The following is a 23,086-nucleotide window of genomic DNA, read 5'->3' as shown; positions in this document are numbered from 1 at the left end:
GGGTGGTGTCATCCCCTCAGTTTGGGGATGGAGGGTCTGCCTGGAGGCCACATTGAAATCTGGACTATCCCGACAATCCCCCACAAGACATTTGCACTTTTCCTGAGCCCTCCCCAAACCCACACACAAGCCCGAACGTTTCCCGATCTAAACCATGTCAAAGTTTTATAATCCTAAGGTCCTCAACCTTTCACGCTTGTTCGGAGACTGTTAGTATTACTCAGTAATTGCTGCCCCAATCCACTAACAGGAACTTAATTCTGCTTATTTTCCCTCCAAACCAGACTTGGAAAGCATTAGAATTCCCTATTTAATCCTGCTCTGTGGTTAAGAAAAGCTGCCTTTTGTAGAGTTTTCTGTTTTCTCACTTTAGTGTGTGGTTCAAGTATGAAATCTTTCCTACTGGAAACCAGTGAATTTTGGTAGGGAATGAGTCCAGATTGCAGAAGCTGAGGGAAGAGCTCATGAGGATGAGTGCAGGAAAGCCCTGCAGCAACTCTAAACTAGCTGAGCAACCTTTAATATTATGAGTAACCTTTAATACTCTAGCATGCTGATGCAGGAATGTTTACGGGATGGAGAAATTGCAGTCTGGACTCATTCCCCACCAAAATTCACCGATTAACGAGCACATTTCGATTTCCTTCTGTTCCTGGCCCCAGACTCAATTCTTGAGCAGGTATCGTCTCATCCAGGTAGGTTGGCCTTTAACTTGTTGAGACAATAAAGGGGGTCCTCTTATTTGACAGCTGTGAACTTTAAATCGATCGACTATTAGGAGCTTGCCAGGTGGCAAATGGTCTTCCACCTTCCCCTGGGTTAGCCACCCATTTACTAGGGGCCATTTTCACCTGCAGAAAAAACTCCAGGATGATTTAACAGTGCAGTCGATATCATCATTTACTGAGCACCTACTCCGTTTAGAGTACTGGTCCAGGCATTTAGGGAAATAAAAGAAAATCATAGAATATTTCTATCCTCAAGAGTGTACAGTTTTTTAACCCTGCTGTGCTTTCAGGGCCTGAGGGAGGAACCCAGGGAATCGGCAGCCATTTTGTCTGAAAGGGAGAAGTCTGAGCTTGGGGAATACGCTGCTGCTTTTTCTTCCTTCTACTACTAAAAATAATGCTCGTGGTATTTAAGCACTTACTACATGCCAGGCACTGGATTAAGACCTGGTGTAGATATACGATAATCAAGTAAGGCACAGACCCCGTGTCACATGGGCTTCACAGGTTAAGGGAGAGGGCGAACAGGTATAGAATCCTCAGGCCTGGAACTCCCTCTCTCGTCTTTTCTGACAGACCTCCTCTCAAAACCCTTCAAAAGCACTTCCAACCTTCAAAACCCTCCTAAAATCACATCTCCTCCAAGAGGTCTTTCCCGACTCAGCCCTTGTGTCCTCTCCCCACCGTCAACTGTGCATTTGGCTGACTATCCGTTTAAGTACTTTGATATCCACCCCATCCCCCCAGAGCTCATGTACATATAATAATAATATTAATGATATTTTAAGCACTTATTATGTACCAGGCGCTGGGGTGGATACAAGCAAATCAAGTCGGACACAGTCCCCGTCCCATGTGGGACTCACAGTCTCAATCCCCGTTTTACAGATAAAGTAACCAAAGCACAGAGAAGTGAAGTGACTTGCTATATCTTCATTACTATTTCAAGTCTGTCCCCTCCCGTAGACTGCAAACTTCTTGTGGGCAGGGATTGTCTGCCAACTCGTATTGAACTGTTCTTTCCCAAGTGCTTAGTACAATTATCTGCATAAAATAAGTGCTCAGTAAACCCCATTGACTTTTGCAAATGAGGAAGTGAGGCACAGAGAAATTAAGTGACCCGCCCAGGGTCATAGAAGAGGGCAGTGGCAAAACGGGGATTAGAGCCCAGGTCTTTTGCCTCTTAGACCTGAACTCTTTCCGCTAGGACATGCTGCTCCCATCCCTCCTCAAGGCTGAATGGCAGGTAGTTATATTTTTCCCTATTCGGGGATGGAGGCTCCCAAAGTCTTAGTAGCCTGTTGTGCCACTGTTTTTTCATCCTAAAAGCCAGGAAGTTTTAAAGGAGGAAAACTAAAACCTGTTCTCAGTATTCTAATCCATCTGACCAGTACAGTGACTACTAGACTACAGTGACTACTAGACTTCATCCCAGTAGTAAAATATTGCTTTTAATACTGGCACTATATTATAAACTAATGTTCACGTGGGTCTATGACCCCCACCCCCCAAGCTTCTTTCTGCTAACTCAGTGTCTGACCCATCTTTCTCCCCTCTGGATCTTTGACCTTGTTTTTCATCCAGGTGAACTGCTTTGCATTTCATTCTGGGTTTGCAGGACCATTACCGAGTCTGTCAGTCAGTGGTACTGAACTTTTATTATGGACAAACCACCGCTCTTCGGAGAATATAACAGAATTGATAGGCACAGTCCCTATCCACAAAGAACTTGCAGTCTAGAGGGGGAGACAGATATAAAAATAGATATGTACATAAATACTGTGGGGCTGAAGGCGGGGTAAATGTCAACTGCTTAGAGGATAAAGGTCCAAGCGCATAGGTGATGCACAAGGGAGTAGGAGTAGGCAAGATGAGAGGTTTGTCCGAGACAGCCCCTTGACGGAGATGTGATTTTAAGAAGGCCTTGACGGTCGGGAGACTAGTCATCTGTTGGCTATAAAGGAGGGCAACTTCCAGGCTAGAAGGTTGAGGAGTGGGGAGATGTGGTCTGTTTTTTTTTTTAATTTTCTATAAAGAACAGGGATTCTAACGTGGACTGGAGTAGTCAAGGCAGGATAGGATAAGTGAATCAGGGTGGTAGCTCTGATGGAGAGGACAAGGCAGATTCCACAGATGTGAAGGTAGAAGTGACGGGTTTTGGTGACAGATTGAATGTGGGTTAAACTAGAAGTGTCAAGGCTAGCACCATGGTCCCAGGCTTGTGAGATGGAAGACAGTGGTGTTTCCAAGACTAAGGGGCGGCCCACAGGGTGGCAAGCAGCAGAAAGGCCAAGGAGGATTGGATAGAGTCGAAGCCATTGGATTTAGTAAGAAGGACCTCAGAGGGCAATTTCTGTGGAGTGAAGGGGGTGGAAGGCCAATTGGAGGAGGACAAGGAGAGAGTTGTGAGGAGTGGAGACAGCAGGTGTGAACTAGTTTTAGACTGTGAACTAACTGAGGGCAGGAATGTCTGTTGTTACATTCTACTCTCCCAAGCACTTAGAACAGTGCTTTGCACACAGTCAGCACTCAAAAAATGCAAATGAAGTGTGAACAACTCAATCAAGAGGTGGGAGAGGATTGGTAGGAGGTACGTGAGATGGAGTTGAGTTCAGTGGAGAGAGTGGTGTGAATTTGTGCATCAGATGTGCATTTGTGCACCCCCTCTTGACTTTAAGCTCCAGGTCAGGGAATGTGTCCATCAGCTCCTTCATATGTATATATATTTTATGATACTTACTAAGCGCTTACAACGTGCCAGGCACTGTTCTAAGCTCTGGGGTCGATAAAAGCCAATCGGGTTGGACAAAATCCATGTCCCACTTGGGGCTTACAGTCTTAGTCCCCATTTTGCTGGTGAGGTAAACTGAGGCTCAGAAAAGTGAAGTGACATAATAAACAAGTTGCAGAGCCAGGATCAGAACCCAGGTTCTCCTGATTCTCAGGCCTGTGCTCTATCCACTAGGCCCTGCTGCTTCTTCAGTATAATATATTCTCTCAAGTGTGTTGTACTCTCCCAAGTGCTTAGTACTTTGTTCTGCACACAATCAGCACTCAATAAATACACTGAAGGAAAGTAGTTTGGTTGTGGAGACCAGATGGGGTATGATGACTTCAGAAAATTGGAGGGGGGGGTCAAAAGATCGGAGGTCTCTATTGGGGAACAGGGCAGATGTGAAGGAACGAGATGTATGTGGAGGGAAGGCAGGCGAGGAGCTGGTGTTCCGGATAGAGGAATTTCGGAGTTGGTGAGGATAGAGGTTGTACAATAACTAGAGATGGTGAGATTCAGCACGTGTCCGTGTTGATAGGTGCCTCCCGAGATGAAGAATTGAGCCTGTGGTCAGTTGCAGGGAAGGAATTTTTAAATGAGATCCTCCTATTCCCTCATTTCCAAGAGGAATTAGGGGTGTGAGGAGATTGTGTGATTGTCCTTCCCAGCTTCTAGCACCTCAAGATTTGCAGTGTGTGAATTTGGAGGGGCTTGAGATTAGGCTAGAGAAAAGAAAGTTTTGCCTCTTGTGTGGGAGAGAAATAAGTCCAACAAAGTTCCTTAATCTGCCTTTAGCCACGATGAGGAGGAGTTTCTTACCTGGATGCCTGGTTGTGGTATTTCCTCTTCCCGTTTCTCCGAAAGTAAGCTTTCCTTTCCGAGGACTTGGTCTGGTACCTAGAAAGGCGATTCAGCTGGTTAAAAGCCAGATACGGTAGACTTAGTTTGAAGTCCGAGAATGCTGGTGTAGATCAAAAATGCTAGTTTTTGACCTGCTTCATAATGTGGTCCCTTGATTTTAAAAATAAAAACCTTTAGATCGCTCTTGCACCATCCTATCTCCCCTTTTTGAGACTAAACGTCTGATTCTCCTTCCGCTGGTTAGCTGGCGGTAACTGATTGTCCTTTTGTTTCAGGATCCATTGGCTGGAATCATACCCCGCACGCTGCATCAGATATTTGAGAAACTTAGTGAGAACGGTACGGAATTCTCGATCAAAGTCTCCCTGTTGGAAATCTACAACGAGGAACTCTTCGATCTACTGAATCCATCGGCCGACGTTTCCGAGAAACTGCAAATGTTTGACGATCCCCGGAACAAGGTAATTTTCTTGAATTCTAGTCTCTGAGTCCTCAAGAGCCGATAACCTTTCCGAAGCTAAAAGTTATACGTTGTTTACCTGTTCTTGATACGACGACAGAGGGGAGTCATCATCAAAGGTTTGGAAGAAATCACCGTGCACAACAAAGATGAAGTCTACCAAATCTTGGAGAGGGGGGCAGCCAAACGAACGACAGCAGCCACTTTCTTGAATGCTTACTCCAGGTGAGAGAAACGTGACCCTTTCCCCGGTGCTCCTCGTTGATCAGAGGGCCACGGATCAAATTAAATCCCCTCGAGATTTAAGCTGCATTTATTTGGCAAGACTAGTGGAGTTTTCTCCGCACAAGCCCAAAAGGTGGACAGTGTATTACCTGTTTCTCATTTTCTATGTGAGAAGTAGCCCGGCCTAGTGGAAAGAGCACGGGCCTAGAAGTCAGAGGACCTGGGTTCTAATCCAGGCTCCTCCATATGTCAACTGGGTGACTTTGGGGAAGTGGTTTCACTTCTCTGTGCCTCAGTTACCTCAGCTGTAAAATGGGGATTAAGACTGTGAGCCCCATGTGGGAGGGGGACTGTGTCCCACCTGATTACCTTTTATCTCTGCCCCAGCGCTTAGAACAGCCCTTGGAGCGTAGTAAGTGCTTAAATACTATTATTATCGTTATTATTATTATTAATTATTACACCTCACAGCCTCTACAAGCTATCTGCTGAACACAAGCTTTGAACCTCAGATTTCTTGTCCCAATGTCAGGAGCTTTGGGTGACACCCACAGTTAGAGGATGAGGCAGAGAGGAGAGGGAGAAGGAGAATCCAATTAGTAGAGTGGTAGTGTTTTGAGGAGGAGGGAACGACCCACAAGGTCAAAAGTAGCAGAGTTTGAGAATTATCAGGATGCATAAGGAGGTCATTGGTGACTATGAAGAGAGCAGTTTTGGTAGAATTGAACGCGTGCAAAAGCCAGTGGGCAGAGGGTTGAGAAAAGAGTTGGTGGTGAAGAAATTGAGATAGCAGATGTAAAATGATAAATGCTAGGAGTTTAGATAGGAATGGGAAAACGGGAGGCTATTGTGGGTTCAAGAGAGGGCTTTTTTAAAATGTAGACGACGACTTGGAAGACAGCTGGGAAGCAGGAGGGAGATGAGGAAGAAAAGCTAAAGTGTCGAGGGGTTAAAAGGGAGGTTTTGGGATGTGTATGTCTGATGCCGCGATTTTACCAACAAAGACAAGGTCACTGAGGTTGGGAGGAAAATAAGAGAGTTGGAGAGAGTTGAAAGTTTGTAAGGTGGGAGAGTGGTGGTCTGGCATCTGGAGGGGGAGGGTGTTCCAGACCAGAGGTAGGAGGTGAGCAAGGGGTCAATGGCAAGAGAGATGATCAAGGCACAGAAAGCAAGCTGGTGCTAGGAGGAAGAGAAAGGTTGCGGAGAAGGAAACATTGCCAAGGTAAAGCCTGAAAGGGTGAATTGGTGGGAGAAATTGGTCCAAAGCCAGCTGTGTTCATCTTCACGGGAGCAGGAGTGGAGAAGGCAATTATGATCTAGGGCTGGGGGTCGGAGGTGCTGGAGCGGTGAAGGATTCAGGATGGGCGGAGGTTGAGGGACATAGAGGGGGCGGAAGCGAGAGTGTGTTTGTTTTCTATCTAGTTGAGGTGTGATGGCCTGGGATAGACAGAGTGGGTCTAGAGTATGGAGAGTGAGGCAGGGTGAGGGCCGAATTGGAGTCAGATGGTGTGAGGTGGCGGGTTAGAAATTTGTGGTCGGAGAGTTGGAGTCGATGAAGTTAGAGGTTCATTCATTCATTCATTAAATAGTATTTATTGAGCGCTTACTATGTGCAGAGCACTGTACTAAGTGCTTGGAATGAACAAGTCGGCAACAGGTAGAGACAGTCCCTGCCGTTCGACGGGCTTACGGTCTAATCGGGGAGACGGACAGACGAGAACAATGGCGATAAATAGAGTCAAGGGGAAGAACATCTCGTAAAAACAATGGCAACTAAATAGAATCGAGGCGATATACAATTCATTAACAAAATAAATAGGGTAATGAAAATATATACAGTCGAGCAGATGAGTACAGTGCTGAGGGGATGGGAAGGGAGAGGGGGAGGAGCAGAGGGAGATGGGAAAAGAGGGTTAAGCTGCGGAGAGGTGAAGGGGGGTGGTAGAGGGAGTAGAGGGAGAAGAGGAGCTCAGTCTGGGAAGGCCTCTTGGAGGAGGTGAGTTTTAAGTAGGGTTTTGAAGAGGGGAAGAGAATCAGTTTGGCGGAGGTGAGGAGGGAGGGCGTTCTGGGACCGCGGGAGGACGTGGCCCGGGGGCCGACGGCGGGATAGGCGAGACCGAGGGACGGCGAGGAGGTGGGCGGCGGAGGAGCGGAGCGTGCGGGGTGGGCTGTAGGAAGGGGCAAGGTGATGTAGAGCCTTGAAAACTAGAGTGAGGAGTTTTTGTTTGGAGCGGAGGTTGATAGGCAACCACTGGAGTTGTTTAAGAAGGGGAGTGACATGCCCAGATCGTTTCTGCAGGAAGATGAGCCGGGCAGCGGAGTGAAGAATAGACCGGAGCGGGGCGAGAGAGGAGGAAGGAAGATCAGAGAGAAGGCTGACAAAGTAGTCTAGCCGGGATATCACGAGAGCCCGTAGCAGTAAGGTAGCCGTTTGGGTGGAGAGGAAAGGGCGGATCTCGGCAATATTGTAAAGGTCTCAGTAACGGATAGGATGTATGGGGTGAACGAGAGAGACGAGTCAAGGATGACACTGAGATCGCGGGCCCGAGAGACGGGAAGGATGGTTGTGCCATCCACGGTGATAGGGAAGCCTGGGAGGGGACCGGGTTTGGGAGGGAAGATGAGGAGCTCAGTCTTGCTCATGTTGAGTTTTAGGTGGCGGGCCGACATCCAGGTGGAGAGGTCCCGGAGGCAGGAGGAGATGCGAGCCTGAAGGGAGGGGGAGAGGACAGGGGCGGAGATGTAGATCAGCGTGTCACCTGCATAGAGATGGTAGTCAAAGCCGTGAGAGCGTGAGAGGTGTTCTTTGGAGGTGACCAGATTAAGCCTGTGTACACCCTTTGTGAATGGCCGAAGGGTAATAAGTAGTCAGTGGGGGAGAGGAAACAGGTGGCTTGGGAATCATCATAGATGCAGAAATCCTCAAGGATTGGCATGGGAGAAGGGGGTTCATTCATTCGATCCTATTTATTAAGCGCTTACTGTGTGCAGAGCACTGTTCTGAGCACTTGGGTGAGTACAGTATAACAATAAACAGATACGTTCCCTGCCCACAATGAGCTTACAGTCTGGAGGGGGAAACAGACATTAATGTAAATAAATAAATTACACATATGGACATAAGTGCTGTGGGGATGAATAAAGGAAACGAGTCAAGGTGATGCAGCGGCAGTGGGAAAAGAGGAAAGGAGGGCTTAGTCAGGGAAGGCGTCTTGGAGGAGATGTGCCTTCAATAGGGCTTTGAAGCAGGGGAGAGCAGGAGGGTGAGACAAGCATGAATATTAGCGAGAAATGCAGAGGAGCCAGGGGGGGCGGTAGATATCAGCAACTAGTAGAGGTGGATGATGGGAGACTCGAAGGAAAAGGAGAGAGATGGAGGGGACGAAGTAGAGCAAAAGCAATGTGGTGGATGGGGGGGGGGGGGGGGGGGGGCAAAAAGCAGGTCCTACTCCCTTTCCCCATCGGTCTGGCACAGTGGGAGGAGATGAGGCCCCCTTGAGATACGGCAGGGTGGGGAGACAGCGTCATCGACGTGACCTCCAAGTCTCCAACGGGGAAGAGGAATGAGTGCCGAGGGCAGGTTGTGGATTGAGGGGGATTTAGAGAAGTCTCTAAATCCTCGTAACGGGATTGACATTAGGGATTGGGATTGGCAGGTGTTGAGAGAGAAGGAGCACTTGGGGGGATGACAGGAGAGGGTAACAGGAAGAGGGAATGTGTGGTGGGAAGAGGACAGGATGAGGGGGACCAATTGGCCCTCTGAGGTGCTACTGCCTCTATGATCTGAAAGCCACAAAGGCTCCTTTGGGTTCCCCTCTGTATCCCACCGGGGAAGAGGGCTAATGGCCACAGGCTCCGGCCTTGTGGAGAAGTTTGGGCCACAACGAGAGGAGCTTGGCTTGGCGTGCGGGTGATTGGCTTTGACAGAGATATCCTGATCGATGTCTTCGATGTCTTCATCCATTGTATGATACCTTGTTTCCTAAAGACTGTTTTTAATGACCTTGCTTTTTTTCAGTCGTTCCCACTCTGTGTTTTCTGTTACAATACACATGAAAGAAACCACTGTCGATGGAGAAGAGCTTGTTAAAATCGGGAAACTGAACTTGGTAAGTACCGCTACCCCAAGCCGCTTAACCAACCTCATGAATGTTTGGAATCAGTGGAGGCGTTATCGGTTGGGAAGAAACTCGTCAACTGGAAAATGTTTGCTGACATTTTCGACTGATTTGGGACCCACTCAAGGCTTTTGTTTTCTCTCTCCTCCCCCTCCAATTTTCACAAGGTTGATCTTGCAGGAAGTGAAAACATTGGTCGCTCCGGAGCAGTTGACAAAAGAGCTCGTGAAGCTGGAAACATCAATCAGTCCCTGTTAACTTTGGGAAGGGTTATTACTGCCCTGGTAGAGAGAACGCCACATATTCCGTACAGGGAATCCAAACTAACGAGAATCCTCCAAGATTCTCTCGGAGGCCGCACCAAGACATCCATAATTGCTACGATTTCTCCTGCATCCCTCAATCTAGAGGTGAGAAACTGTCCTCCCTCCCCGGCCCAGAAGATACTAGCCACATTTATTATTCCTATGGCAGCCTTCAGAAAAGTTCCAATCAATCATTCATTCAGTGGTATTTATTGAGCGCTTACTGAATGCAGAACGCTGTACTGAACGCTTTGGGATTATACAACAGTGCGGGTAGATGAGTTCTCTTCCCCTCTAGACTGATGGGCACGGAATAAATCGGTTTATTGTTATATTGTACTCTCCCAAATGCTTAGTCCAGTGCTCTGCACAGAGTTATCTCTCAATTAATACAATTGACTGACTGAAGGAGCTTTCAGTTTAAAGATGGACAGTCTGGGTTTGCGACTCACTATACCTTGATCTCTCTATCTTGGTCTGTGTCCTCCCTCTGGTCTGGAAACTCTCCCCTTCATAGCCGACAAACGATCACTCTCCCCACCTTCAAAGCCTTATCGAAGGCACATCTCCAAGAGGCCTTCCCGGATTGAGCCCTCATTTCCTCTTCACCCACTCCCACGTCACCGTCGCACTTGGATTTGTACCCTTAATTCACCCCCCACTTCAGCCCCACAGCACTTATTGATGTATCTGTAATTTATTTTTGTTCGTGCCATTCTCTAATGGATTACAGGAGCAGAATATTTTAGAAAAATGATGCCAGTAACTGGAGAGGGAAGAGACTGGAGGCAGGGAGACCACTGAGGAGGCTGATTCAGAAGTCAGGAGTAGATATGACTAGTTTCTGGAGCAGGGTGAAGACAGAAGGAGGAGTTGGAGAGGGGAGGGGAAGACTTTGAGGTGCTTATGTCTGAGAGATTCAGTTTTCCTTAGAGTATTTGGCAAGGTCATCAAGGCCAAGGAACAGAACAGATCCATCGCCGGTGGGCCCTTTTTGGTCGAGAGTGAAGACATTACCTGTGGCTGCCCTTGAGACCTCCACCTTGGTCAACCTATTGGAACTATTCTGGACCCAGTGGGATAAAACGGTACTGGAACCGTAGCCTTTTTGACTAACTTCCTGTCTTTGTTCAATAGGAAACTCTGAGTACTTTGGAATATGCTCATAGAGCCAAGAATATCATGAATAAACCGGAAATTAATCAGAAGTTGACCAAAAAAGCTCTTATTAAGGTAATCATTTTGAGTTTCCTCCATTATGGCAATTTTAACTTGCGTTTGCTCAAAACTAGAGTTTAAGAACTGACCAACTCTCTTAGGACAGTTGCACATGAAGCCAACCTGTCCAGCCAGTCCTGCCATTTGAGCCTACCCCCTCCCTTGCAGTGTCTCAAGTGACTGTAAATTACCTTAAATACTTTGGCACCCTGAAACAGTATGAAATAAAATTAATTTAACCTACCCAAACTGCCTTACCGTAATAACAGTTGAACTCACTTTTCTTCCCTTACCCCCTGGAAGGGGTGGAATAAATAGGGAACTTTGGATGAGTTATATGAATTTGGGACTCAAAACCTTATCTTCGGCTCTCGGAACCACTTGAGGAAGAACTAGCTAGAACATGAGGAAGAGCAGGCTAGAACATGGCTCGTAGAGAGGTAGAACTTGAGATATGCAACATGTCGGTCAGATTCTGCCCAATACAAAATGGGAATGACTGATGCCCTGTAGCAGCGATGGGGAAGCTACTGAGAGCTCACAGTCTAAATAGGTGAGAGAACAGGAAGCTAAAGACCCCAGCCCCTGGAAGCTGTAATACAGTGCAGCCACTTTAAGGCCGCACCGTGGGCTAGTGGATAGAGCACAGATCTGGAGTTAGAAGGACCTGGGTTCTAATTCCAGCTGCGCAACTTGTCTGCTGTGTGACCTTGGGGAAGTCACTTTGCTCCTCTGTGCCTCAGCCACCTCATCTGTAAAATGGGAATTAAGACTGGGAGCCCCACATAGGACAGGCACTGTGTCCAAACTGTATCTCGTATCTACCCCAGGGCTTAGAACACTGCCCGGTGCAGGGTAAGTGCTTATCAAATATCATAAAACACACACACACACCGCATCCCTCATTTGAAAAATTCGAGTTGCCGAAAACCTTAAACAAAAGCAGAATGTGGAATTTTTGAAATATGAAATGAGCAGTTCACAGCAGCTGTAAGAAAATGGCCTCAGAGGTGGCCAGAAGGAGCATCTGTCCTCTAGTAGTTATGTGGTAAACATTCTGTTTTCCCTCGTGGCTAGTGGCAAAGCAAACTTCTGAACGCTTGCTTACCCTCGGGAACCTTTAAAGGTACATCATACAGCTTGGAAGCCCAGCCTCCTGGAGCCCCTGAAGAGAGGAATCGCATTAGCACACTCTCTTCCTCGCAAACATGGAAGAAGCTGGATCCCACTGTCTGGGTCTCACTGGGAGAGAGCCTGACCCGGCCTCAGCCCCGGACACAGAGCTGACAAAGAGAAGCAGCGTGGCCTAGAGGCCTGAAAGTCAGGATGACCTGGGTTCTAATCTCCCCCCATCCACTTCTCTGCTGTGTGACCTTGGGCAAGCGATATCACTTCCTCTGTGCCTCAGTTCATATCTCTGTTAAATGGGCATTGACGTTGTGAGCCCCATGTAGGACACGGAGTGTGTCCAATCTGATTAATTTATATCTACCTCACTGCTTAGTACAGTGCCTGGCACATAGTAAGCACTTAACAAATAACATTAAAATAAAATAAAAAACCCACAAATTTTTTACTTTATTTTATTTTTTAACTTATGCTGTTGGGGCACTTTGAGAAACACCAAGCTTGGGGCTTTAGCCTAACTCTGTTGGCTGGCTCAGTCCAGACTATCTTTTCGCCCAGTACAGTAAGGACAGTAAAAGCACTTAACAAATACCACAATTATTATTATTACAAGATAATCTGGTGGGACACAGTCCCTACCCCACATAGAGCTCACAATCCAAGTAGGAAGAGAGTTTATTGATCGGGAAACTTGAGGCACAGAAAAGTTTAGTGACTTGTCCAAGGTCACCCAGCAGGCAAGTGGGGGAACCGGGATTAGAACCCAGGTCCTCTGACTCCTAAACTCATGCTTCTTTCACTAGGTCATGCCATTTCTCTAATACTAGGTGTTAGCATCATAAGTGATGGCCTTTCTTGCTCCGCATACAGTAAGCACTGAATAAATACAATTGATTGAGTGTCTTTTTGGTAGTAGTGGGGCTGGTGCAGCTGGTCGTTTAGATACGTTGATAAAAATAATTTAAATTATTAATAATTATGGCATTTGTTAAGCACTTACTATGTGCCAGGCACTGTTCTAAGCGCTGGAGTGAATACAAGCAAATTAGGCTGGACACACAGTCCCTGTCCCACATGGGACTCTCAATATTAATCCCCGTTTTACAGATGAGGTAACTGAGGCACAGAGGTTAAGTGACTTGCCCAAGCTCACACAGCAGACAAGTGGCAGAGCCAGGATTAGAACCCAGGTCCTTCTGACTCTCAGGCCAATACTCTATCCCACAGGCCATTCTGCTTCTCAAAGTATCTTTGACATCTATTGGAACCAAGGGGTGCTTTCTTTCGTTTTAAGTGTATTTTTAACTAGCAAATGATCTGGTTAAATTGGGCAGGCTCACAAGGTCGGTTGGTTTACCAAATCTTGAGTGTGTTATCTGAAATGCATCAAACTCAACAGCCAAACCCTCTCCGTCTCTTTTTATAGGAGTACACAGAAGAAATAGAGCGGTTGAAACGAGACCTCACTGCTGCCAGAGAGAAAAATGGAATGTACATTTCGGTTGAAAGCTATGAGTAAGTCCCGCCAGAAAATAGTATTAAAAGAGATTTCATTCCGAGAGCAAGGGGCTGGCAGAAATAAGGCTTCGAATTATGAAACACTTTGGAGAAATTCCTGAGAAATCCCCTTGGAATGGGTTGGCTTGAAACTATTCTGGAGACTTTCTGGCGCTCTGCCCTGCCCAGCCTTCAAGAGACGGGGGTCAGTACTTTAGGATCCCAGGTTTGGCACTGGGAGCAAAGAACTGGGAAAAATGAAGTCCGTGGCCAGTGCCGAGGCTTGTTTTCTAGAGAAAAGGGATTTTACCTGTACTTCTGCAGTTTTGTAAGGTTTTAGATATTCGTCTTTAAAGCAGAGAGTGAGGGACAGCAGTTGATATTCTTCTTAGAATGACAGGGACTGTGTTTAATTCCCACCTGTGTATTTTCTCCCAGTGTTTAGCACAGTGCTCTGTACATAAACCCCTAATATTGTCACTCCTCCTAGAGTGAGAGGGCTCATAATCTCTAGGCAGGATCATGCTTAAGGCAGCCCTGGAAATTAGAATTGACCCAGGAACCTGAAGACTCAAGTTGGCAGGCAAGACCGAGAAGCAGTGGGACCTAAGTGTATAAAGGCTGAGTCTGGAAGTCAGAAGGACCTGGGTTCTAATCCCTGCTCAGCCACTTGTCTGCTGTGTGACCTTGGGCAAGTCACTTCATTCCTCTGTGCCTCGGTTCCCCCATCTGTAAAATGGAGATTAAGACGATGAACCCCATGTGGGATATGAACTGTGTCCAATATGATTAACTTATATCTACCCCAGTGCTTAGTACAGTTCCTGGCGCATAGTATGTGCTTAACAAATACCATTAAAAAAAAACAACCACACTACTGCATGAAAATAATGTTTTTGCAAATCTTCAACTTCCCATCATCCATAGTCATGTCACACCATTAGGGCTCTGAGGAGATCAGACACGAGACTGCTTCAAGGGGTTTTGTCCCTCCTGTGTAAAGCCTGATCGCAAACCACTCCAGCCACTGTCGCCTTGACATATTCTGGGTTATTTAGATTCCAACCTTTCCAGGACAGGTGATTGGCACTCAACTAACCCCTTGGGGGTGGCTTGGGGCCTTGAACGTGCTCACTATCAATCACACAGTGGTACTGGACGTGTGCAGTTTTCTCCCCATCTCCCTCCTACCATTCCCCTCCAAATGCCTCCCATCCCCTACCTGTCAAGGTTCAGTTCTGGGTCCCCTTCTCTTCCCCATCTACACCGACTCCCTTGGAGAACTCATTTGCCCCCATGGCTTCAACCTCCACCTCTTTGCAGGTGATTCCCAAATCTGCATCTCCTGCACTCCACTCTCTCCCTGTCTGCAATCTTGGATCTCCTCCTGCCTTCGAGACATCTCTACTTGGATGTCCTCCTGTCACCTCAAGCTTAACATGTCTAAATGAGAACTCCTCCTCTCCGAAATCCTGTCCTCCCTCTGACTTTCCCATCACTGTAGATGGCATCACCATCCTTTCTGTCCCACAAGCCTGTAACTTTGGTATTCTCCTTGACTCCTCTCTCTTTCAACCCACATAATCAACCCACATAATCGCTAAATCCTGTCAGTCCCACCTTCACAACATCGCTAAAATCCACCCATTCCTCTCTATCCAGACTGCAACCACATTAATGCAATCATGTGTCCTGTCCCTTCTGGATTACTGCATCAGCCTCCTTGCTGACCTCCCTTCCACCTGTTTCTCCCCACTCCAGTCCATACTTCACCCTGCTGCCCGGATGATTTTTCTACAAAAAACGTTCAGGACGTGTTTCCGCACTTCTCAGAAACCTTCAGTGGTTGCCCAACTACCTTTGCACCAAATAAAAACTCCTCACCTTTGGCTTTAAACAGTCAATCACCTTGCCCCGTCCTACCTCACCTTGCTACTCTCCTACTACTACCCAGCCCTCACACTTAGCTCCTCTCGTGCTAACCTTCTCACTGTGCCTCGATCTTATTTATCTCGCAGCTGACCCCTCGCCCCACGTCCTGCCTCTCTGTCCTAGCATGCCCTCCCTACTTAAATTTGACAGACTATTACTCTTCCCCCCTTCAAAGCCTTATGGAAGACACATCTCCTCCAAGAGGCCTTCCCTGACTAAGCCCTCTTTTCTTCTTCTCCCACTCCCTTTGCTCATCCCCCCTCCCAGCCCCACAGCACTTATTTATATTAATGTCTGTCTCCCTCGCCCCACACAGTAATCTCATTATGGGCAGGGAATGTCTCTCTTTATTGTTGTATTATACTCTCCCCAGCACTTAGTACAATGTTCTGCACACAGTAAGTGCTCAGTAAATATGACTGAATGAATAAAGTGCTTACTGTGTGTCAATTACTGTTCTAAGCACTGTGATACATACCAGTTAATCAGATTGGACACCATCCCATCCCACATGGGGCTCACAGTCTTAAGTAGAAGGGAGAACAGATATTTAATCCCCATTTTACAGTTGAGGAAACTGAGGCACAGAGAACTCGAGTGACTTGCCCAGGGTCACACGGCAAGCAATTGGCAGAGCCAAGATTAGAACACATGTCCTCCGACTCCCAGGCCCATGCTCCTTCTGCTAAGACACACTGCTTTTTTGATACTTAAATCTACGATACTAACTTTCCTGGAGATATAGATTCAAGACCTGCTTAAGATCTTAATAAAAATTCTGTTTCTTGAGACTGTAAATCATTCCTGCTTCATCACTTGATTCTCTTTCTCTGGCATTATTCTGAAAATAACATGATTGTGAATTTGGGTTTCTTCTAGGGCTATGAATGGAAAACTGACTGTCCAGGAAGAGCAAATTACCGAGTATGTGGAGAAAATTGGTGTTATGGAAGAAGAGCTAAAAAGGGTAAGGCTATAGAAACTGTTTTGCCACAGTTCCAGATGTAAACCTTGGAAAGTCTTCCTGAACAGCTCTCTCTTTCTTCATAATGTACACTTTCTTTTAATGGCCTAAATCTCTTCTCCCCGCCCATTTCCTTGTACATAAAATTATGCTCTCCTTTCCTCTTCTCCCACTCCTTCTGCGTTGCCCTGACTTGCTCCCTTTATTCATCCCCCCTTCCAACCCCACACCACTTATGTACATAGCTATAATTTATTTATATTAATACCCGTGTCCCCCTCTAGACTGTAAGCTCGTTGTGGGCAGGGAATGTTTATTGTTATATTTTACTCTCCCAAGCTCTTAGAACAGTGCTCTGCCCACAGTAAGCGATCGATAAATAGGATCGACTGACAAAATTAAGCCCTGCATAGATGGGGTTTTGGCCACAGGTGCCATATTCTCTGAGGAATTGGAAAGTGACATGGTGGCCACCGGGTCGCCAACAAAATCTGGAGGTAAATGTGCCCCCAAATGTACTTGGGTGATTTAAAACAAGAGGGTCTTGGGCAGCGATATTTTACCCCAGTGCAGAGAGGCTCACGTCCATTGCTTAATATCCGGGGAGCAAAAATGATAAAGGTGTAGTAACATTGGTTTTCTCTTCTGTATAGGTGCCTGGTTTGAATTCTAACTACTTTGTTCTTAGGTCACAGAACTGTTTCTAGATAACAAAAATGAACTGGAACAGTATAAAGCTGACCTGCAAAGCAAGGAGAAGGAACTTAAATACACTCAGAAAACTTTGCAAGAAACGAAAATACAGCTTGTTGAAGAGGAGTATGTGACAACAGTTTTGGAAAACACAGAGGAGCAGCTTCACGAAACTGCCAGCCAGGTTTGTTTGGGGTTTTTATTCCTCATTCCAAAATTATGGCTTGCAAGCTTCATTTAAGCCTTCAGAGGCTTGACTAGGAAAAAAAGAATCTATAAATTATTTTCTTTGCAAAATGCTAGTAATTGGGGTTAACCGGGCCATAGAGTATATCCAGTACTAGATTTTTCACCCAAGGGAAGCTTGTAAAATACTCTCGTCTCTGACTTTTGGTGGGATCAGGAATCTAATCTCTGGTGCACAGTTACTGGCATTAATTTTTCGCTCTCGACGTTGCGTTCTCCACTGTCTTAAACTTCTCTTCGCGTCTCCTTAAAAATCTTAAAAGCTTTTATAGAATAATGGCTATGCCTCTTGGGAGAACCAGTAAAGCCATAGAAGTTGCAGGGATCGAGCGGATCTATTTATTCTATCGTACTTTCCCTAGCATTTAGTACGCTGCTCTGTACACAGGAAGTATTCAATAAATACCAGTGATTGTATCCACTGAGGAGAGACCACTTAATTTATCTTCATCTTCATGGAAATCTGTTTGGGAAGCAGCTTGGCCTAGTGGAAAGAGGTTGGAGGACCTGGATTCTAATCCTGGCTCTGATGTTTAACCTGTTGTGTGACCTTGGGCAAGTCACTTAGCTTCTCCGTACCTCATTTTTCTCATCTGGTAAATGGGGATTCAAAACTCTGCTCCCTCCTACTTAGACTGTGAGCCCCATGTGGGACCTGATTACCTTGTGTCTACTGCAGTGCTTAGTACAATGCTTGGCAACTAGTAAGTGCTTAACAAATGCCATTATTATTATTGTTGCCATTGTTATTGATAGACGGCAGTGGGAGGCACATCGGCATCATCTGCTGGTTGCCTAGTTGCCCTTGCAGTCTCTCCTCAGTGTTTACCTGTAGGTCAACACCGAGGTGGCCAAACTTCCCTTTAACACTGAAAGTTTCCAGAGGTCCATTATCAAAAATGCAATTTAAGTGCCTATTTTGCCCATGATGCTCTACAAAGCAGTAGATATAGATCCTACCCTCTAGGTGTTTACAGTAAAACTCATCAGGTAGCAGGGTGACATAAAAACGTTGCTCTTGTAGCCATGAAGTAAAAACATCCTCCTAGACTGTACCATCATGGTGGCGAGGGGACTTCTGCTAACTTGGTTGCACTGTACTCTTCCAATCAATAGTATTTGTTGAGTGCTTTAATGTGGGAGAGTACAGTACTAAGTACTTAGTGCTGTGCACATTGTACATGCTCAATAAATAACTAATAGTGGCATTTGTTAAGCGCTTTGTTGAGCTGGCACTTAGTAAGCACTTAACAAGGACCATTAGAAAAAGAGTGGGAGAAAAATGAACATCTCATCCTCTTCCACTCCAATATTGGGTCAAATGATTAACTCCAACTGGTGATGTGCTGCGTTTCTCCACCGTGATTGCTATATCGGGCTTATGCTTCTTTTTTTGCCTTTTCCCCACACCCTTAGTTGCTAAATACAGTTGAAGAAACTACGAAAGACGTGTCAGGACTCCACTTAAAACTGGACCGTAAAAAGGCGATTGATCAACATAACGCAAGAGCACAGGAAGTGTTTGGAAGTCAGATGAATAGCATCTTTAATGACCTGCACACATTGGTAAATGATGGCAGTACAAAACAGGAAAGAATGTTGGATTTGTACTCCACACTAATCGGTAAGTTTGTACGTTCCGAGAAGTCCCTAACTGATGGAATCCTGTATTGCTTTAGAGGCCCACTCTGGTATCAAAACTATCCAGCGCTTAGAATAGTGCTTTGCCCATAGTAAGTGCTCAACAAATGCCATCATTATTAGTATTATAAATCCAACTTTGGAAAGGAAATTTTACACATCAGCAAAAGTGACGCTGTGATATTCGCTGATCTCATTTTGGGAGCAGACAGACAATGGTAAATCATTCTTTGCGTCCAAATTTTGTTCTTTAGAGTGGCTCCTCATATCCCTTCCTCTGGTCAGCCTGGTTTCTCATCCACACTCGCGGTGAAGGAGACATCTGAACAAATCCAGGAGGTTTGTAGCCTCAGTTGACCAAATGAACAGGGCCTGGCCACGTTGTGGACATTTAAAGTCACTGCTTTGTTGTGTGTTTAAGCTTGTCTCTAAAAGGTTGTCTCTAGGTCACGGGTTCTAATCCTGGATCTGCCACTTGTCTGCTGTGTGGCCTTGGGCAAGTCACCTAAATTCTCTGTGCCTCAGTTACCTCATCTGTAAAATGGGGATTAAGACTGAGCCCCAAGTGGGACAGGGACTGTGTCCAAACCGATTTGCTTAAATCCACCCTAGAATTTACTACAGTGCCTGGCACATAGTAAGTGCTTAACAAATTCCATTATTATCATTATTATTATTATTATTTAAGTTGTCTCCACTTTTTTTCTAGGCAACCAGATGACTACCCATCTATCTTCACTGAAAGATATTACAAAAATAGCACTGGGATCTTTTACGTCAATTGCAGAAATGGTTTCTACAGGTGTTTCTCAGTTTTCTGATGCAGTGTCGGAGGAGGCATTCTTGGAGGCTGAGAATCGAGATATTCTTCAGAAACTGATTGTTCGTAACTCTTTCGACCTTATTTGAATCGACCTTAAAAACTGTTTCAGCCGCAACTCTGAGCTGTGACTGCCTATTCCTTGTAACTGAAGGTGGTTGAATGCCTTGGTGTGCCCTTCCCTAATGTCTCAAGAGATTCTATTTCCAACATAGTTCAGTCATGATTTTCTAGAATTAGAAGCAAATTATGCGAGAAACATTTTCCTTATAACCTCTAGGCCGTATAGAAGGGCAGGGGCCAGCTCACTCTTCTACCCCGACTCCTCTTACTCATTTTAATAGCTAATGAAACCTCTAACCTTATTCTGTAAACCTATTCAACCCTTTCCTTCCCCCTAAAAAAACTACTCCCACTTTCTTTTCTCCTTCTCTAGTTCCCAAAGTATTTCAAATTTTCTTTTTCAGATTTTTTGTTTTTTAATTTCTGTTGTAGGTGGGGGTTTTTGTGTGTGTGTCTACTTTGTGCTGCAGTACCTGGGTGTTTTATTTCATCTTCTGTGCTATTCTTATGTTTGTGCATGGGGATAGTCGTTGGATTCCTTTTGAAGCCACTTGAACTCTCTCTGACTTCATTTTTTCTTTCCTTGGGAACCCTGAAATCATTTTCTCTAAGGCTGCAGCCCACCTTTAGCCCCTGAACAAACTCCCCTGGGACATTGTCAACTCCAGAAAGGTTCAGGCTCTGGTGGCTTTACCCACTGCATTAGAAAATTCCTCTGGGGCATTCTAAAATTGTTGGCAGTTCAGACTTTGTGTTCCTCTGAAGTTCTGAAATGGAAGTTCTGGTAACTCTCAGTGGTAGTTTCTTTTTGAGACGCTTTGGTAGGGAGAAGGGGGTTTGAGATGACTAGGGCATAAGGTATTTAAAAAAAAAAATTCTCCACATTTATCTAGACCCTCTACTTATAATCATTATTCTTACTGTCAAATCTCCTTCAAGAGGCCTTCCCTGAATAAGCCCTCTTTTCTCCAGGTCCCTCTCCCTTCTGAATCATCTACAACTTGGATTTGTGGTTTTTGGGCATTTCATAGCCACCCCATCCTCAGCCCTGCCGCATTTATGTGGATATCTAAAATTATACATTATAAATTACTTATATTAATGTCTGTCTCCCGCTTTAGACTTGTAAACTCATTGTGGGCAGGGAGTGTGTCTACCAACTCTAATATGCTCTCCCAAGTACTTATTCTCTGCAGAGCATTGTACTAAACCCTCAGTGAATACTTATAAGGATGATGGTGATCACTAAGCAGCATGGCTTAGAGGAAAGAGCATGGACTTGGGAGGCAGAGGTCGTGGGTTCTAATCTTGGCTCCACCACTTCTCAGCTATGTGACTTTGGGCAAGTCACTTCACTTCTCTGTGCCTCAGTTACCTCGTCTGTAAAATGGGGATTAAGACTGTGAGCCCCGTATGGGACAACCTGATTACCTTGTGTTTACCCTAGCACTTAGAACAATGCTTGACACAAAGTAAGCATTTAATACCATTATACTAAATAGAGATCACTAACTTTTCTATCTCCTTTTTTAACCCAGGAAGACCATAAAACCGGACTGCAAAAATCAATGGAAATGATTATTTCACCTATAGTGACCTCAATATTGGAACTCAACTGTCGCTTAAAGGATTCTTTTAAGATGATCAGTCAGGTCCAAGAGAAGGTAACCCACAAGGAAGTTATCTAGAATCTTGCAACGAACAATACCGTCTAGAGAAAAAACAAATCCGTTTCTTTCTTATAGATTGAAGAGCAGAAAAAGGAAGCGAGTGTCTTCCATGACACTCTGTGTGAGCGTCTCCTTGAACTAGAGGAAACTACTGTCTGTTCTTTGGCTGAAGCCCAGCAACACTGCGAGATTTTGTCCAAGAACCTGAGGCCCATAAAGGTATTCCCTCAGTACTGAGTCAGAAGAGGAGGCAAGGGGGCTTAGAGCATAACCAGCCTATGCATTCAAGAAATTCTCCGAAATTTTAGCTGGCTTTAATGGTGTCAAAACCAACAGCACTTTCCACAGTGACGATATTGAGTAAATGGGGTTGGGGATGGAGTGTTTATAGAAAGGACAGAAACATCTATCGCAGCAGACCGGAAGCAACGTTGAGAGAGAGAAATGAATTAGGGGCGAGTCTCCTCACGTGGTCAGGAGGCAAAGAGCAGAGTTATACCAGCATCAGAGAACTTTCAGAAATGGGCAGCGAGATCTAGAACTGTGCTCAGCGCAGAGAAAAGTGCTTAACAAATACCGTAATTATTATTAATTATTTTCATCTTCCCCTTCACCCTCTGCCCCACAAAAATCAGAACTGTTCTCTAGTCCTGGGTGTTGACTGGTTAGTGATAACCAACCAACGCAGATAGCTTTGCATTCAAAGGTTTTGGTAACTGTGTGTGTGTGTCTTGGGGGTGAGGGGAGTGGTATTAGGTGCTTACTGTGTGCCAGACACTGTACTAACGCTAGTGGATAAGGTTGGGCCAGAGGCTCCTCTTGCTCCCTGGCCCCGGAGATGGGTGAGGATGCGAAACATGCCCGATTTCCAGGCATCCCAAAATGATCCTCTGAGGACAAGGCTGCCGTAGGATCATGGCGTTGGGTTTAAACCTCACAGGGCGGCACAATCAAGCAGCCCTCTCCTCTTCCTCCCACTCCCTTTCCTTGTCTTCCTCACTCACCCCAAACCTCAAAAGGAAAAGTTGGCCCCCTTGAATAAAAACATTTCTTATACAAACAAATTATTACATAAAAAAGTACCGTTTCCTTAATGTGTGTAATTGCCTGAACAATGCCAACTCCTCTAAGGCCGGCTCTTGTTTCAGTCTCCACCAGTTGTCTCCCTATAGTCTAACTGCCCTCTTCTCCTCTACAATCCAGCGAATGCCCTTTGTGTCGCCTAAGTAAAAGCCCTCCTCCTCTTCCTCATTAATCCTAATTATTGAGCACCCACTGAGTGGTGCTTTTTTGCAGGAGGGCATCAGAAGCAAGCCAGGCCATCAAGGAACTGTCAATCTAAAGAGAGAAATCTAAAGGGAGTGACTTGCCCAAGGTCACACAGCACACACGTGGCAGAGTCAGGATTAGAACCCAGGACCTCCTGACTCCCAGGCCCATGCTCTTTCCAGTAGGCCACGCTGTTTTCACAAACTTTCCCCTGTCCAGCAGCTCCAGGACTCAACTGCATTGTATAACTATGAATCTTTAACAGGAGTTCAAACGGAATGCATATTGAATCTTTTCATTTTTATCAACAGAAATTTCACCAATTCATGGCTTCTATGCAGAGCCAAATGAAAAGCTTTCTTCAGGAATCTGAAGAGAAATTGAATAGTTGTGAAGAAAGCTGTGGAAATATTCAGAAACCAATTTGTTCCGGTCAAGAGAGCATACCACAGTAAGCATAAACTTTTCACCATTT

At 45.6% G+C, this 23,086-nt stretch overlaps 1 protein-coding gene across 1 annotated transcript in view; it reads left to right on the top strand.

The window, feature by feature from the left end:
• Nucleotides 1-23,086, top strand: part of KIF11 (kinesin family member 11) — a 41,652-nt gene that overhangs the window by 7,258 nt on the left and 11,308 nt on the right. The window contains exons 5-17 of the mRNA XM_029061519.1: nucleotides 4,638-4,823; nucleotides 4,923-5,047; nucleotides 9,066-9,156; nucleotides 9,333-9,575; nucleotides 10,608-10,703; nucleotides 13,243-13,331; nucleotides 16,125-16,212; nucleotides 16,898-17,086; nucleotides 18,565-18,772; nucleotides 19,499-19,671; nucleotides 21,211-21,336; nucleotides 21,418-21,561; nucleotides 22,923-23,062. Of these exons, the coding sequence (XP_028917352.1) occupies nucleotides 4,638-4,823; nucleotides 4,923-5,047; nucleotides 9,066-9,156; nucleotides 9,333-9,575; nucleotides 10,608-10,703; nucleotides 13,243-13,331; nucleotides 16,125-16,212; nucleotides 16,898-17,086; nucleotides 18,565-18,772; nucleotides 19,499-19,671; nucleotides 21,211-21,336; nucleotides 21,418-21,561; nucleotides 22,923-23,062 (1,898 nt within the window). The remainder of the gene's footprint in view (nucleotides 1-4,637; nucleotides 4,824-4,922; nucleotides 5,048-9,065; nucleotides 9,157-9,332; nucleotides 9,576-10,607; nucleotides 10,704-13,242; nucleotides 13,332-16,124; nucleotides 16,213-16,897; nucleotides 17,087-18,564; nucleotides 18,773-19,498; nucleotides 19,672-21,210; nucleotides 21,337-21,417; nucleotides 21,562-22,922; nucleotides 23,063-23,086) is intronic.

This window comes from Ornithorhynchus anatinus, chromosome 3 (assembly GCF_004115215.2).
Source record: "Ornithorhynchus anatinus isolate Pmale09 chromosome 3, mOrnAna1.pri.v4, whole genome shotgun sequence".
In the NCBI taxonomy this organism is placed as follows: Eukaryota; Metazoa; Chordata; class Mammalia; order Monotremata; family Ornithorhynchidae; genus Ornithorhynchus; species Ornithorhynchus anatinus.
The sequence above is the reverse complement of the archived record's forward strand: the minus strand, read 5'-3'. Positions and strand labels throughout refer to the sequence as shown.